This window comes from Trachurus japonicus, chromosome 1 (genome assembly GCF_045865225.1).
Source record: "Trachurus japonicus isolate A0001 chromosome 1, Traja_1.0".
NCBI lineage: Eukaryota > Metazoa > Chordata > Actinopteri > Carangiformes > Carangidae > Trachurus > Trachurus japonicus.
In genome coordinates, this window is record NC_140907.1 from 35,809,357 (window position 1) to 35,827,770 (window position 18,414).

The 18,414-nt window shown below is 42.7% G+C and overlaps 1 protein-coding gene across 1 annotated transcript; it reads right to left on the minus strand.

Annotated features, from left to right (window-relative positions):
- Window positions 1-2,854: 2,854 nt before the first annotated feature.
- On the minus strand, window positions 2,855-18,098 carry LOC146992428 (NACHT, LRR and PYD domains-containing protein 3-like). The gene is made up of 18 exons (XM_085787003.1): window positions 18,004-18,098; window positions 16,937-17,030; window positions 16,729-16,848; window positions 16,384-16,488; window positions 14,919-14,997; window positions 14,567-14,792; window positions 12,598-14,398; window positions 10,134-10,307; window positions 9,868-10,041; window positions 9,360-9,527; window positions 9,058-9,231; window positions 8,159-8,326; window positions 7,882-8,055; window positions 7,286-7,426; window positions 6,964-7,089; window positions 5,001-5,135; window positions 4,750-4,793; window positions 2,855-3,944 (listed from the first exon to the last, which is right to left on the minus strand). Exons 2-18 carry the CDS (start codon window positions 17,014-17,016, stop codon window positions 3,409-3,411), a joined length of 4,425 nt encoding a protein of 1,474 aa, XP_085643129.1. The 5' UTR covers window positions 17,017-17,030; window positions 18,004-18,098; the 3' UTR covers window positions 2,855-3,408.
- Window positions 18,099-18,414: the final 316 nt, after the last annotated feature.

An 18,414-nucleotide genomic window follows, 5' to 3' on the forward strand; every position in this document is an offset into this window, starting at 1 on the left:
CGGATCCAATATCAGTGGCTGGTGAATCGTGTACAGGCTGACGTATAATCCGTGTGCCTGCATTATCCAATGTGAAAAAAAATACCACACTTTCTTCCCGGATTTACTCAAAAATAGAATTTTGCACAAAGTTTGGGCTACATCATCTGATAGATGAGTTATTACACTAATGTTAAGACCCACAGTGGGCTCATATTCAATTTTCTCTTCTGTACAGCTTTAAGGTTGAGCGAGTTGAAAGATTTAGCAGCATTTAAAAAGTGAGTCTCAAGATCTCTCCAAAATGAAGTCACATGACATCCGAGTTGATCACACTCTAGTCGGTGTTGTTGTTGTTAGCACTGTGATGTCAAAACGCCGCATAACAACGACAAGTTGAGGTGGAAATGTAGCCAGTCAGTATGACTAATTTATTGACACAAGTGTCTGATCAACAGTGTTATTCACTTTTTGTTCAGTGTTGATGATGACAGCGGCCATCTTGGATTGTGAGCTCAGGGTTATTGAAATTCATTGTGTCATGAATCCTTGCAGCAACGTTTTCTGCAGACGTAAACAGAACTCAGCATTCAGATGTAGGCTACGTCGGCCATTTCCCTTTTTGATTCTACCCAGAATTCATTGCAACACAAAGATCAGTCATTTGATTTTAATGGTATTATATAACAGGTCACAACAAGCTTCATCACCTTCAGAAGCTGCAGACAGAGAGAAGACACGACCTCACTTCCTGCTCCACTCCAACCAGGTCAGAGTCTCTCTGCAGCTGTTTCCTCTGCATGGAGGTCAGGTTACCGTGGCAACAGCACACCTGTCAGACTGAAGGTGCACCCTATTTATAGCAGCAGCAACAGGAAAAAAAAAAACATCAGCGTTGACTCCTCCACACACACACACACACACACACACACACACACACACACACACACACACACACACAGGTGGTAAAATACAAAGAGAGTCTTTTATTTTGTTCCTGGGTTTTTCTCCACCGAGTGAGACCTCCTGTCTGTAGGCAGCCTGAGGATCTTTGATCGGTCTCAGATGCTGTAAACAAACTGACGTCACTTTCCTCCTTTTACACTTAAATCAACAAAATGAGTTTAATTTGTCATTTTACTGATCTAATGACGTGTTTTACAAACTGAAGCTTCTTTTTTAATTTGTTCATTTTATTATTATTGATGTTAATGAGACTGGAGCTCCACCTGGTGGCCGCTGCTCCTCATTGCATCACCCTCTTCACTCTTTGTCCTTCTCTGATTGGTCGGTCAGAGTTCACTGCTGTCAGTCACAGATGTGTTTGTGCCATGAGTCCAGCAGAGGGCACCAAGACCTGGACCTGGACCAGGACCTGGGCCAGGACCAGGACCAGGACCAGGACCAGGATCAGGACCAGGACCAGGACCAGGACCCAGAGTCATATCAGATCTTTTTCTGCAAAAACAAACTCCAGAACCAGGATAAAGGGCCAGAACCAGGACTAGGACTGGAATCAGAACCAGGATCGAGACTATATCCAGAACTAGGTCAAGAACCAGGACCGGGACCAGAACCAGAGCCAGGACCAGAAATGTAACCAGGTCCAGGATCAGAGCCTAGATTGGGACCAGGACCAGAATCTGGAACAGAACTGGAACTGTGTCCAGGACCAGAGCCGGGATCCGAACCAAAACCAGGACCAGGACTGGAACCAGAACCAGGATCAGGACCATATCCAGAACCGGGTCAAGAACCAGAACTAGGACCAGAACCGGAATTGGGACCAATACCAGGACCAGAACCAAAACTGAAACCAGATCCAGAACCAGAGATGGGATCGGGACCAAAACCACGACCAGGACTGGAACCAGAACCAGGATGGGACCAAGTCCAGAACCGGGTCCAGGGCCAGAACCAGGACCAAATTGGTACCAGAACCAGAAACAGGACTGAAACCGGATCCAGAACCAGAGCCAGGATCAGGACCAGAACTAGGACCAGAACCAGGACTAGGACCAGAATCCATCTAATGATCACATTGTTGGAAGATTCACAAGAGACTTTGATATGAAATGAACTTTCTGTTCTGGAAATACTGAAACAGTTTCTCATTTATTTTGTCCAAAGCCTGTGGATAGACATTTGTAACTTTACAGCTTTTTGTGTTGATAAAGAATATAAGTTGCTTTTGGAGGGATGTGCTGTTTGGACTCTATGACTTGAAAAATAAGGAAAAAGCCCAATGAAACATTTATTATCAACCTCATCAAACTGATGGCAGAACTTCACATTCAAGTTTATACGAAGGAAACAGTAGCCTACATCGATTGAACATGAACTTGCGCTTCAACTGGGAGCAGCAAAATCTGGTTGCTCTGAGTTTTTACTCAACCTTTACTTTGTTTTTGTTGTGCTTTTCATCTGTTGGTGCAAGATGAAGGCTTGGAAGTGGAGGTGTACCGCATGACCTTTCTGTCATCAGACTAGTAAGGTCAGTACAGAAAAACAATTGCCCCTGTTTTGTATAAAACACGTGAAACTAAAAATACAAATCACCGCTCATCAACACATATCTGTGTTCAAGGGAACAACATTCATATAGAAACATGGATATCTCACATCCGACTAGATCAGTAACAGCGTTTAATCCCAAAAGTCAGTTCGTATCAAGTTCAATCTATCATATTTACAACAAAACAAATTTCAGGAACTGTGGTTCAAGATTACGTTGGTCAATCTTTGTCATAGAATCTACATCTCTGCTTGTGTCAGCAGATCCACATGGCCACATCCACACTCCAACATGGCACAGAAACATGTATACCACTGAATGCTACATTTACATTTCTATATCTATGGTTAGCAGCATCCTCTGGTAGTCTGTAAAGGTCCAAGTAACAGATATGTGTATGTACATATGAGACCGATGTGGATGTTATAGTCATTCCCTAGGTGAGTCTCGAACCTCGGTTTCCCACACCACATGCGACGATGCAAACCGTTTCGCAAAGAGGTCAATGACCGATTGGTAGTCGGGTTTGAACGTCTTTTTTGAGTAAGTGAGTTTAACTTCAGAACTGCTAACCGCCACAAGTCGTCACTTCACCTCACTAGTCCCTTGTGACTGTTAGTGGCGATATCCGCGGACCTCCGTTACACATATTCAGAATTAGCGCTAGTGCTAGTGCACTATGATTATGTTCATCAAAATACCAAAGAAATGCCAGTTTTGTGCACTGATGTGTGTATAATCATCTACTTTATTTTACTACTGTTATTGTTATATTCAAGCTTTTGTTTCTTGTGTGTAAAACTACAATTGTCATATGTTGGGTTCTTAATCCCACCCTGAAGAACACTGAAGCTGCAGCTGTAGCTCTACAAAGCCTGTATGATCTTTGTGTAGGTTTCTGGTTGGATGTGTCCTCACAAAGTAGACCGCCTGTTCCACATTGAACACAGAGACACTGAGGAACCACGTCCCAACTCAAATCCAGGGTAGACAGGTTCAGTGAAGGTTGTGTCAAAGGTGTGGATTAAGATCCGTTTGTCAAAAGAGACTCTGTAGAAGGACAGAGAGCCAGCACGACAGTCTACATATACTCCTATTCTGTTAGACACAGAGGAGGAGGAAGAGGGAGGCGGGACGTCTGATTTTATATTATCGTGCCAGAAGGAGTAACCAAAACCACCAGAGCAGAAGAAACTCCAGGACTGATCATTTCGTCCAAACCTGCAGGCAGCACCATCTCTCCTCCTCCAATCTCTGGAAGCCAGTACTATATAAATGTTTCCTGTGTATTCAACCTCCCAGTAGCAGCGACCAGTCAAACCAGGTATACACATCACTGGGTAGTATCCATCCTGTGGCCCGTCTGTGGTTGCCTTCACTGCCCTCTTGTTCTCAGACAGTTGGAAGTGTCCGTCTGTGGGATTTATGTCCAGTGAGAGCTCAACAGCACCTGATGGAAAGAACAAGACCAAACAGTCTTTTAATGGCAGACATTTTGACTTTAATTGACTCAAATATGGAAGCCCAAACTGTTCAAAAACATAGCAATAAATGAATCACAAGCTCCATTCATGGACAGATGAGGGTTGAGTGGTAATACAGTAATAAGGTATACCGTTGTATCTTAAATAGCAATGGTATCAGTTTCAATACCGTCATTAAAAAATATATGCAGTGCACTCACATAGGGGCCTGAAATATAATTTATTTTACTGCCTAAATAATGAGTGTATGTCCAGCAGCTACATATGTGTGGTGGGGTTTTCAGTTTTTACTCCAATAGTATCATGTTTTCCTTTGGGGGTGAGTTGGTCCTCAAGAAAAACACAACTTCTTCTGTTTGTTAAGGTTGGTAATGTACATGCTTTGTTATTGTTTCAGTATTCTTATGTCGTGTTTGGAAGGGTATGCCCTTTCTGAATGACATTTTGGTGACTCCGTCTGAGCTGCACAACATGACTTTTATTTGGCCACCATAATACCGTATACCTCTGTAAAATGTGGAGGAGGTTTAACGGTATCAACATTTGGATACTGCCCAACCCTGGGACAGATATAGACATGCATTTTCTGGCAAGCTAAAGCCAACATAACCGATCAGACGTCACTGACTGGTCCATCAACCGGTACCAGTGCCAATGACGGCAATGGCAAGGGCAATGGCAAAAAGCACCACCAGTACCGGCGATGACAGAAGCAGCAATGCCACTGGTACGGACGATGGCAATGGTAGGGGCAAATTAATCCACACTTACACATTGTCAGTTCAGTTCTCAGGAGCTGCTCTGTACGTTCCAACCTAGAAGCAAAGCAAAGCAAGACAAGTTCATTTGTGTTGACATTTAGACACAATGTAAAGCAAACACAAGGTAGAGGATACAGAAGATTATATACACAGACACAAAGGAAGAAACAAAGCAAGAATAAAAACTCCAGCAATCTACAATGTCTTTAAGTGCTGAATTTAAGGCATTTCACATTTTGAAGCTGTTATGACTCATCTCACCCGAGATCTGTACACTGAGGACTCTGCAGTGCAGCAGTGAGCAGCTTCATTTCTGAACCCCGTGGGATTTGATTGGACTGGCAAATCAAAGCTGCAGCCAGGACTTCACTCTTCTTCAGGCAGTGAGACTCCACTCTGTTTGGGAGAAGCTGTGATGACTCATAAAACCAGTAGTGATGCTCTTCAAATTTACTAATCTGTCTATTTAAACTTCAGCAAGTATCTGTATCTGGTAACTCATTGGGCCCGAGTTTGGTGGCGCAGCGCAGGTGGCGCAAGGTAGCGCAGCCGGTCTAATGCAAGTTTCGACCAGCGCAGCCTAGCGCAAAGTCAGATTGGAAGATTGGTAGATCGCGCTGCGCTGAGATAGGCGTGGCCGCGCAGCAGGGGGAGGCGTCACAGATTCAGCTTGGTGCAGTGGAAGTTTCGTGCGAAAATGTCCCGCCGAGGTTGCGCTGAAAGCTCGCCACCTCAAACCAGGTCTATTCTCAGCGCAGGGCGGAGCGCAGCAGGTGCAGTGGAAGTTTGGCTGACTGACCTGCAGTGCACACACGTCACCAAGACCTCACAGGCAGATCTCCACAGTTCCAGGCACATTTCAATGCAATAAATATCCACAATAACCACTATTTAATGCAACTAATGGAATCAACACGTGAATTTATATCTATATAGATTGTCCCGTCACATCTGACATCAGATCAAAGCAGAGATCAAAGGCTGTCGGCACGAGTAATGGAAACTCCACCTGAATTAACACAGCAGGGACGAACTGGCACTGAAAAGCAGCTGCGGATGTCCCAAAAGCAGGACTGTGAGGGTGGATGACTGCATGTCGCTGCCGTGTTGAGATACGCACCGTGCCCTTGTGATGATCCCCTTTATTTATTTATTTACTTATTAATTCATTAGCGCGAGCGACCACGTCGTCATGCAGCCTTAATGAAAAACAAAACACAAATCATCATCTCTCTTAGTCCACCACAACAGCCTCGGTATCAGATAGTCAGTATATAGCCTACTACAGTATACTCAGCATCTCTATCACAGAAAAAAAAGAAAAAAAAGAGACGGACAGACAGACAGACAGAGAGAGAGCGTCCTTTATGCTGATTTCATCCCGCATGGTGTTTGTTTATGTTGTGATTAGTGTACACCTCTCATCTTGCTTACACAGGGTGTGAATAAATATGAGTTTCTTTATTAGTTTATTAGTTGTTGTTTTTTACTCTAAACAGTGGTTCTCAGTGTATCAGATCAATCCTGGTTAAGTATATTAGTAAACTCAGTCATTATTGGTCACTCTGAGCTCGGACCTCCGGACCAAAACAGCTGTTTCCTCCTGGGAGAGGTTCGGCCTCTGGCGTCGCTGTCTCCTCCGTCCATGTCAAAGTATAAAATGACAAACTTGCAGTGCGCATCGCCCGCGGCGCAGTTAAAGGTGAGGAGAGGAGCTCATTTGATTGGTGAAGATCCGAATCGGCTGTGTTAATCCCACTTCTCCTCCTCCTGTCTCCCTCCCGCCCTGTCTCCTCCCCCTTTGCCGTTTGCGCCGGTAGGAGGGACGAGGGGCGGGCTTGCGCTGGCGTAAGTCGGACTGCGCGGCCCACCAAACTTGGGAAATGGACCTGGACACGCCTCGTTAGCGTGGCGAAGCTGCGCTGCACTTAGACTTCGCCCGGTCTAGGAAACTAGGGCCCATTGAGTTCAAATAGACCAAAATGTTGTAAATTCACACATCCTACAGGAATGAATGTCTCATATTGTAAATCCTTCAGATTTTTAAGAGTTCTGCTTTCTAAAAGTGCCACATTTCAAAGGATGCCCTCTCTTGAGCAAAACAATTACTTGTGGTGAAATGTAATGGCCATGTGGAATAATTTCCCTAATAAGCGACAATAAAAGTCTATCGTCTAATGTCTAATCTTTCAGCCCTGTATTGAATAAAAAAGCTGATGTTCACCTGTGACGTTGTGTTTCTGAATCCAGCAGGTCATTGTCTTCCACATCTAGATGTTTCAGAAAAGACAGGGACCTAAGAAACTCCAATTCCTGACGGTTTTTCTTTGTGAGTCCAGTTTGAAGCAACCTAACAAAACATTACACAGTAACAAACCATTAAAAGTGCCACATTTGAAAGGATGCCCTCTCTTGAGCAAAACAATTCCTCGTGGTGAAATGTAATGGCCATGTGGAAAGGAATTTCCCTAATAAGGGGTAATAAAAGTCTAATGTGTAATGTCTAATATTTCAGCCGTGTATTGAATAAAAAAGGTGATGTTCACCTGTGAAGGTCAATTGTAACACCTTCTGTTTCTGAATCCAGCAGGTCTTTGTATTCCACATCCAGATGTTTCAGACAAGACTGGGATCTAAGAAACTCCAACTCCTGATGGCTTTTCTTTGTGAGCCCGGTTTGAAGCAACCTAACAAAACATTACACAGTAACAAACCATTAGAACATTAAACATTGTGTTTGATGCGGTTCTGCAGCTGCTTGTTTTGGGTAGAGATGTACCGAATCCTGATTTTTTTGGGTTCTGCCAAATAGTGTTGTCTTGTTCGCATACATTTCATGTTCAAAAGACTGAATTGTTTGATTGAATGAACTGAAGAAAATCACTTCCTGAACTGCTTTGTTCTTTTCTCAGTACAGTTGGGCTCCGCAGCATGCGTAAACCTTCCTGTAATCATTGGTGGTGTCATTATGCTGACGTGCGTCTCAGACAGACCTGAGACCTGTCCATGGTGTACTGCACCAGGATTGGCTTACTTGCTGATTTTCTAGGCTACAGGATTCAACATGGGTCTTTGTATTTCTTTTAAACATTTACAAGACTACAATTTGCAATGTATTTTAAGTTATAAAACATTTACCTACCTGAGAGTCTCCAGTTTACAGTGTGGACTCTTCAGTCCAACAGAGAGCAGCTTCAGTCCTGAGTCCTGCAGGTCGTTGTTTCGTAGGTCCAGTTCTGTCAGACTAGAGGACTGGGAGCTGAGGACTGTGGCCAGAGATTCACAGCTTCTCTCTGACAGATTGCAGTGTCTCAGCCTGAAGTCACAGATAATGGTGAAGACACAACTTTCGACAGACCGCTCTGGATCAAATGCTCAAATGATAATTTCAGGAAATAAAAAATTAGTTTCACCCTGACCTGAGAGTCTTCAGGTTTGATTTGTCCAGTCCAGAAGAAAGCAGCATCAAGCCTGAATCCTGCAGGGTATTGTTACTCAGGTCCAACTCACGCACAGTTGAGGACTGAGAGCCAAGAGCTGCTGTCAGCCCTGGACAGCAGTTCGCTGTGAGCGCAGTTTGACTAAATCTGATTAATAAACAAATTATTAATATTCTATTGATATTGATCTTTATGGTCATTGTTAGGGTCCAAGTTCTGGGGCGTAACATTGATATTGCAAACCAACAGTTAAAATGTATTAATCCATTGTTTTTAGGACCTTGGGAAACATTTCACTGCTTGTGTTTTTAGCAGCAATAAATACAAAACCAGCATTCTTTTGGAGCAATGTTTAATTGACCAGCCAGCACGTCCGACAGTCTTTCCCCCTACTTATCCTCTTGGTGACTATACTGTTGTTTTATTTGATAGTCATTCTATAACCCAAATTACTTGACGATTTTAAGATAATGGTTTAAGGACATCAGAATGAAAATCTAAATATAATACCATCTTAATCTAACAATGACAGAATGTATGATTTGTTTTGGTCATGGATTAGAAGTGATTTTAACTTGCCATTTTGCTCTTCTAGGGGAAGGGTATTAAGTGGCGATTGAATATCTCCTCATTCCATCTATTGAGGACTTATTATAAGTCACCACAACTGAATTGGGTAACTGGCAGATTGGATGGTTTCCCAGTGGGTCAACACAACAGATTTTCCCCTATCTCTTTGTTTGAAGAGTTCACAAAGCAAGCAAGTTTTGTTTGTTATTTCTTAGTTGGTATTAGCCTGGAAGAATCACATTTTAAAACTATCCCCCTGGTGGCTCAGTGGCAGTAAATATAAAAAGGAAAAAGAGACATAGTCTAACCTGAGGGTCTCCAGTCTACAGTGTGGACTCTCAAGTCCAGCAGAGATTAGATTCAGTCCTGAATCCTGCAGTTTGTTGCTACTCAGGTCCAGTTCTGTCAGGCTAGAGGACTGGGAGCTGAGGACTGTGGCCAGAGCTTCACAGCTTCTCTCTGACAGATCGCAGTGTCTCAGCCTGAAGCACACATAGTGGTGAAGACACAATTTGCTTTGTACAGCGAACAGGACAACTTTCAACAGACCGCTCTGGATCAAATGCTCAAATGATAATTTCAGGAAATAAAAAAATAGTTTCACCCTGACCTGAGAGTCTTCAGGTTTGATTTGTCCAGTCCAGAAGAAAGCAGCATCAAGCCTGAATCCTGCAGGTTATTGTTACTCAGGTCCAACTCTCGCACAGTTGAGGACTGGGAGCCAAGAGCTGCTGTCAGCCCTGGACAGCAGTTCGCTGTGAGCACAGTTTGACTCAATCTGATAAATAAACAAATTATTAATATTCTATTGATATTGATCTTTATGGCTTAGCTATTATACCAGGTATTATTCCAGATAAAAAGTATGAACATTTGTGAAATATTGTAATGGTTGAAAATATGAAGAACATGATGATGATTGAAACTGTATTGAAATACCCTTCATGGTTCTCTTTAGGTCTTACACATTTACTAAAGGTTTAGCATAGCAAAGAGAGTCAGGATCAGGGTAAAATCAGGATTTCATCCGTCTCTTTGTGTAATACCACTAGGCCAATATTATCAGTGGCAGTAAATATGTAAAGTGAAAAAAAGACATAATTACACAATAATCTAACCTGAGGGTCTCCAGTCTACAGCATGGACTCTCAAGTCCAGCAGAGATCAAATCCAGTCCTGAATCCTGCAGTTTGTTGTCACTCAGGTCCAGTTCGGTCAGACTAGAGGACTGGGAGCTGAGGACTGATGAAACCTCCTCACAGCACTTCTCTGTGAGTCTGTTTTGATTCAACCTGATGAAAGTAATTGAAGATTAAAAAAATCTGAGTACTGACGAGATCTGAGGTACAACAGAAAACAGAAAGTCATCACACTGTGATCTGACCTGAGAGTCTCCAGTTTACAGTGTGGACTCTTCAGTCCAGCAGAGAGCAGCTTCACTCCTGAGTCCTGCAGGTTGTTGTTACTCAGGTCCAGTTCTGCCAGACCAGAGGACTGGGAGGTGAGGACTGACGACAGAGCTTCACAGCTTCTCTCTGAGAGGTTACAGCTACTCAATCTGAAGGAGAGTTAGTGGTTAACAAAAGCAATTAAACCTTTTCTGTTGCAGTGTAACCAATTGTAAACTCTTCAAAAAATGTTCAGAAATATTTGTTCAGTCAATCATTTCTCCCTTTGATAATGTCAAATGGTGTTGTATTTTATATTGTTGGAATGCCTGATTAGTCACCTTTATAATGAGGTACAAATTGTAAGGATCGTGCATTCATGGAATGAGCAAGTCAGCTATGTGCCAAAATCCCCAAAACAGAGCTTGTCATCGTGGAAGATAATAAGATAAGATAAGAAGACTTTATTGTCCAGTGGTTTTAAAAACACAGTGGAAATTTGCCTTTGGCATCTTGGTAGTCAGCCAACAACAACAGCTGGACACATCCAGCACAGTAACAAATAAACACATGAAATACAATAACACATGAAATACAACATTACAATATCATACAACAGCTACGGTTTCACTGTAGCTCAAAGTTCACCTGAAGATGCTCTGGTTCAAGATATCCACTGCAGACGGCACAAATGACTTTTTGTACCCTGCTTTTTTAGCTAAGGGAACTCTGAGCCTCCTTCCTGATGGCATCAAAACAAATGCGGAGTTGAGAGGGTGGGTGGTGTCATTGTAAATCTGAATGGCTTTTTTGGCCATAGAACGATTGTATATTTCCTTGAGCTGAATTTGCTTGTCTCCTGTTATCTTACTGGCCTGGTTAACTACCTGGGCCAACTTATTCCTGTGTCTGACTGAGAGGTTCCCATACCAGGAGATGATATTAAAGGAGAGAACACTCTCAGTGAGTGACCGGTAGACCATGGTCAGGGTTTGTTTACTGGCATTAAAGCTCTTTAATTGTCTAAGAAGATGCAGCTGCTGTCTAGCTTTTTTGTAAATGTTGTCTGCATTTCCCTGAAAGGTGAGGTTGTTGTCTATGGTTGTGCCAAGATATTTAAACTCGCTGACCTGCACCACATCCTCCCCTCTCATGCCAACAGGCCTGAAGATAGACCCTGTGCATTCTGCTCCTGCCCTCTCTCCCAAACACATCTCCTTGGTTTTACTGACATTAAGGTCAAGGAAGCTGTTCTCAAACCAGGTGGTAATTTGGTTGATGTGTTGGGAGTAGGAGGGACAGCAGACATCCTGCAGGCCGGCAACCAGGGCCATATCATCAGCATACTTAATAAGAGAGAAGTCTTTGCTGTTATATTGCAACTCATTTGTATACAGGGAGAATAAAAGCGGCGATAAGACGCACCCCTGAGGAACGCCGGTGTTCAGGACAAGACAGTCAGAAAATATATTATTAACACACACACGTTGGGGTCTCTCTCTCAAAAACTCCCTGATCCACAAAGTGAGATTGCTACTGACGTTCAGGTCACATAAACGTTTCAGGAGAATGTGCGGCTGAACCGTATTAAAGGCGGAGGAGAAATCCATAAAAAGTACACGAACATAGGTTGTAGCATGATTATTTAAGTGACAGAATATTTTATCCAAAAGAGTGAGAGTGGCATCTTCCACACCTCGACTAGCTCTATAGGCAAATTGCATGGGGTCCATGAACTCTGCTGTTTGTAGTGTGAGTTCCCTGCTCACTCAATGGCAGGCAATCTCTGAGTCAGTGGCATTCCCATATCTCTACCTACCTCCTTCCTACTGGATGACAATGCCCCCCAGGAGCCAGGATCATTACAGAGAACCTTCAGAATGTGGGAGTGGAAAGTATGGAGTGACCTACCAAGAGTCCAGACCTCAACCCAAATGGGATCAGATTGGGTGTGCTGTACCTGCTAAAGTGACAAACACAACCACGCTGGTTGACCTTCAACAACTCCTGCGGAATGGGATGCCAAGGTCCCAATAAACCAAGTGGGACAAAGGATATGTTTGTGAGGGACAAAATGGGATTTTTTTTTTTTTTTTTCCTTATTAATGTCAGAGTGTGCAAACATCCAATCCACCAAGCAACTCGGAACAAGAGTACCAACAGAAGAATATTGCAAGGGATTTTGGCACATTTTTCTTGGGTGCTACCCACACGTTTAGCTGTGTTGCTCATTTCACAGATGCATGATCCTTAAAAGTTGTAGCTCATTGTAAAGGTGACTACACAGGCTTTCTAACAATATAAAATATAACACGAATTGGTATTATTAAAGTGACTGAAGAATCAGATCTATTACAACGTTGACTTATTCTTTCGATATAATTTGTATATTTGACTTATTTGCTGATCCCCCTACAAATGATAATTACAGTCACTATCTGCAGTTATCTCTACACTTACAGAGCTTTCTTGGAGGCTTTGATCACCGGCAGCAACCTCAGAAGAGCCTTCTCTGAAGCAGAGTATTTCTTCAGGTCAAACTCGTCCAGATCTTCTTCTGATGACAGTAAGATGAAGCCCAGAGCTGACCATTGAGCAGGAGACAGATAACGTGTGGAGAGACGTCCTGAGCTCAGGGACTGTTGGATCTGCTCAACTAGAGAACGATCACCCAGTTCATTCAGACAGTGGAACAGGTTGATGCTTTTCTCTGCAGAGGGAGTCTCTCCAATCTTCATCTTGATGTACTGGACTGTTTCCTGATTGGTGAGTGTGTTACTTCTTGTCTGTGCCATCTGGCCACGTAGGAGTCTCTGATTGTTTGGTAGTGAGAGACCCAGGAGGAAGCGGAGGAACAAGTCCAGGTGTCCATTTGGACTCTGTAAGGCCTCGTCCACAGCGCTCTGGTGAAGATGTCTTAGTTCAGGTTCATTTCTGAACCACTTAGACCACCAGGAGGTCTGTTGTTGTGACATCAGGTTGAGTCCAGAGTTGATGAAGGTCAGATGGACATGAAGAGCAGCCAGAAACTCCTGAACACTCAGATGGATGAAGCAGAACACCTTGTCCTGGTACAGGCCTCTCTCCTCTTTAAAGATCTGTGTTAACACTCCTGAGTACACCAAGGGTGCTCTGATATCGATGCCACACTCTGTCAGGTCTGATTCACAGAAGATCAGGTTTCCTTTCTGCAGCTGCTCAAAAGCCAGTTTTCCCAGAGACCTAACCATCTTTCTGCTCTCTGGACTCCAATATTGATCTGATGTAGGTCTACCATAATACCTATCATTCTCTCTTTTCATATAGACTACCAGGAAGTGGATGTACATCTCAGTCAGGGTCTTGGGCAGCTCTCCTCCCTCTCTGGTCTTCAACAGCTCCTCCAGAACTGCACCAGTGATCCAGCAGAAGACTGGGATGTGGCACATGATGTGGAGGCTTCGTGATGTCTCAATGTGGGAGAGGATCTTTCTGGCCTGCTGCTCATCTCTGAACCTCTTCCTGAAGTACTCCTCCTTCTGTGGGTCAGTGAACCCTCTGACCTCTGTCACCATGTCAACACACTCAGGAGGGATCTGATTGGCCGCTGCAGGTCGTGTGGTTATCCAGAGGCGAGCAGAGGGAAGCAGGTTCCCCCTGATGAGGTTGGTCAGCAGCACGTTGACTGAGGTGGACTCTGTCACATCAGTCAGACTCTCAGTGTTGTGGAAGTCCAGAGGAAGTCGACACTCGTCCAGACCGTCAAATATGAAGACGACCTGGAACTGATCAAACCTGCAGATTCCTGCTTCTTTGGTTTCAGAGAAGAAGTGATGAACAAGTTCCACCAAGCTGAACTTTTTCTCTTTCAGCACATTCAGCTCTCTGAAGGTGAAGGGAAATGTGAAGTGTATGTCCTGGTTGTCTTTGTCTTCAGCCCAGTCCAGAGTGAACTTCTGTGTTAAGACTGTTTTCCCAATGCCAGCCACTCCCTTTGTCATCACGGTTCTGATTAGTCGGTCTCTTCCAGGTGGGGCTTTGAAGATCTCTTCTTGTCTGATGGCTGTTTCTGGTCTGTCTGGTTTCCTGGACGCTGTTTCAATCTGTCTGACCTCATGTTCATGATTGACCTCTCCAGCCCCTCCCTCTGTGATGTAGAGCTCTGTGTAGATCTGGTTCAGAAGAGCTGAATTTCCTGCTTTAGCGATGCCTTCAAAAACATGCTGGAACTTTATCTTCAGAGCAGATTTGAGTCGTTTCTGACTAACTGCAGCAACAGTTCCTAAATAAGAACAGAATGCCAATATTTACAGCAGTTAGTGAAATATTAACCAGGTCAACGCCCCCTATTCATACACATACACAATGTATTGTGGCACACCACTGCTGTTAGATTATGAGGGGAAACATTGGAACATATATGAAAGTGGATGGTGGAACAGCTCCTTACTGCTCTGAAGACTTTCAGCCACATCCTCCTGTTTCATTCTTCTCAGGAAGTGTAGGGTGATCTCAAGAAATGTTTCTCTGGTGCGTCTTCTCTGGTCTTCATCCACACCATCCATTAGCTCATCATCCTCACTCATCTTTAAGCATTCTGGGTAATCTGAACTCAGAACCTTCTGGAACATCTTCAGCTGAGTCTTTATAAAAGTTACAATGTTCTCCTCAAGATGCTACAAAACAATCACAGGTCTTGTATAAGTATGGAAACTCGTCTGTAATGTTGGGAGAGCTTCATTTTCTATAAGACTGCAGCAAAATTAATTAAGTAAAATTTGCTGTTGGACATCATCACATACCATAAATATGGACTCCAGCTCTGTTGGACGCAGCTGGACGACTTGACTGCTGAGAGGCTCTGAATTTTGCTGCTCAATGCTGTAGACAAAACAGAAAGATGAATGTAGAGTTCCCTCATGAGATATTCCATGGATGAGATGCTACGGATACAATATGTTCAGCGATGAGAAAATATAACATTGCAACACCTTATCAACATTAAATACTTAGTTTACAACTATTCATAGTGTCCAATACCCAAACTTCAAAGTCTAAAGAATGGTGAATCTACCCAGACAGGCTGTCCCTTTTTATTCACACTGCTTCTGTTCCATTGTTTGAACAAAAGAACAGCTGGCGAACAAGACGTTTGTTTAAAAAGATTTCCTCACATCCTGAAGATTAGATTTCCTCTGTATCACTGAGAAGTGGTTGAGTGTTGGTGAGTCCAGTGCTTTTACTCAACTTTTGCCCAATGACTACAACTCCCCGTGGATGTCTGGACGAGGAGGAGGAATAGCGACTGTTTACAAGAGTCACTATAAATGTAAGCAGCTATTGCCATCGTACTTGTTCACCAGCTTTGAACTGAGTTTATTTGAGCTGGGTCCCTCTCACATAGTGCTGTGTGCAGTGATCAATCAGCTTCCCAAATACAATAAAGACTTTGTAAAAAAACTTCGTGGCTGAAGTTATGCCTAAATATGACCATGTTCTTATAGTTGGGGGATTTTAATGTCCACGTGTGTTCTGAAGGCTGCAGGACAGAGCAGGTGATTTAGCCAGATCCAGCCCCTAACACACAACCACACTTTCAACACACACCACATCTGTGTGCACTGCTTACATTAGATTAAAGAACCATAAAAGGATCGACTGTATCTTGCTTCCTTCTTCAAACTGTATCCTGCTTCCTTCTTCATTTAAGTCTTGGGGGAACTTTATAGACTGTGTTCTAATAGACGCACACTTCGCGATTACAAATCAGAGAAGCCAGTCTGCATTCTTTAAGCCTTCATCATGTGTTGTGTTGTGGACCCCCCATGCAAATCTTAGTTCCTTAGCCCAGTATATTAAACCTGAAGCTCAGAGGGGACGGTTGTTTCGCTGTTGCAGCTCCAAAACTATGAACTGATCTGCCTCAACACATCAGACAGTCCTCTTCTCTGCCTGTTTTTAAATCTCTTCTTAAAACTGACCTTTTCTTCTCGGCCTTTGACCCCTAGTAAGATACTTTGTCTGATTTTATCTCATTTTTATTGATTTTATTGTACGGCCCATGTTGTATGTATTTTAATTTATATTATTTGTATTTTACAAGTAATTTCATGCCCTATGTGAGGTGTTAGGTCTTTTATTTCTGATGTCATTTATTTATTATTCTGTGCAGCATTTTGGTCCACTATGGATAATTTAAAGTATTCAACAAATAAAGTTGGATTGGACTGGATTGGAATCACAAACACACCTGGTATAGATTCTTACCTTTCTTCAGTAGAACAGTGATCATCTGTGAAGTTAAGAGGAGGGGTCCTAGACCTCATGGACACACAACTGGGAACAGAAGAGTCTGGTCCCTGCTGAAGAACACTGATAGAAACAAGCCTTTAAAGAGGAGCTATGCAAGTCTGGCTGGCCATGTGCATTTGTTTACAATGAAGTTGGCAAAAAATCAATACATGGAGCGGTGGATAGCGCTATATAACATATACAATGTTACAACGTGTATATTTGTGTAGTCTTAATTGTCATAAACAAAAGATTACGAGTTACAGAGCATGTTTGTGTCACGGTGAGCAGAGACGAGAGGTGGGACTTATATTTACTTACGGAGTTTCTGAAGGAGTTTGTCCTTTAAATTTTGAAGGTAACTCCATGGACCAGTGGCTCTTGCAGGATGTATAGCTGGGTTCAAGTCCAGGAGAGTCTGGTCTGTGCTCCTGCTCTGGGCTTCAACACAACACAACACAACACACACACAGGTTTGTAAATAATGATGATGCAGTGATTTGACAACAGTTAGAGATCTTCGTCTCACCTCTGAGCTTTGGATGGAGTCTCATGTTTCCCATGCAGCATTGAGTTAGAGGGAAGGACTCCCTCTTCACCCTGATCCATGGTAGGAGCTCCACCTTCACAACACAACAATTACGTGGTAAAAACAGGAAGCTAGGGAACTGCATGACACAGTTATCGAATGGTCGCCAATCAAGTTGAATGTCTGTGAAGCACCACTCACTCAGAAAAGAAGGCTTACTAGAATGAAACTGGGAGACTGGAGTTCATAAACAAAAATGAATACTACAATCTTGGAAAAACATCTGAAACAAATACTAATTTTGTTTAAATTTCTCTAATTAACATTAAGGACCACCATGGCGGTATTTTAAAAGCCAAAAGCTTCACAGGTGTTTATTTACAAAATGAAATAAATTAAATTGTTGTGAGCTTTTCTCTCAGGAAGTAAAATATAAAATAAAAATAAATGCACTTAACAGAAAACCACTGTCTGGGATTGTCTGCTGCTGTGGAGGACTTGTGGAGGTGATTAGATGGGTGGAGGTGAAACTAGAGCTGAAGGTAGCAGGTATGCTATCAGGGGAGCTCGGGCTCAGAGGTTGGAATTTGACTAATGTCAACTTCCCTAACTGGAGAAAACACTGTGTGATACAGTTTCTGTTATAGGCCATTTGAAAACCATATCTTCTTTAAGTCTTCTACAACAATGATATAATAAAAAAGTAAAATACAAGCTAAGTGTTAATGTTGAGTTATCATACTTCTTGACAGCCACATACAAGTAACTGTTCCTGAATGTACAGTATTTACACTCAGACAAGTGCTGTGCTCAAATTTAACAGTTTACTTATCCAAGTCTATCCTTGAATGAATAACTGCCATTACATCATAGTGACATAAATCTGCACTTATTCAGTGACAAGAAGAACAGATGGATCATCTATTTGATTTGATCTATTAAAGATCAAGGAAACATCCATCCAACAGAGAAAACAAAACAAAATAGAATCACAACACATTTTCTTTATACAACATATAAGTTATTTACTTAAAGCTGAAGCAAGAAAAGGGGAAAGAGACTCTTACCTGTTTCCAGTCTGAAGGTTCTGGTGAATACTGAACCAGCTCAGAGCAGTAAATCTGTTTACTCTGCATGGCGTCAATGAGGAAGTGAAATTCAGCCCATTCAGCTTCCTCTTTATGGTCATTGTGGAATCTCGCCATAACACGCTGTTCTCTGTGTGTCTGAGTCTGTGGGGGCTAGATTATTTGATTATTTAACATCCAAAAACACACCGTTTCAACATTTACTCATATTTATTTCGAAGGTGACAAATGAGTATTCTGATGATGCTAATATGAAATTCCCTCTTTAACAATTCCTCCACTGCAGCTCAGCAAGGAAACACAGGGACTTTTTGTTTTTCAAACATTGCATTTCAAGGCTTTAAAGATTCAACTCTATATTTTTTAAGCCTGCCCACAAGCCTTATCCTT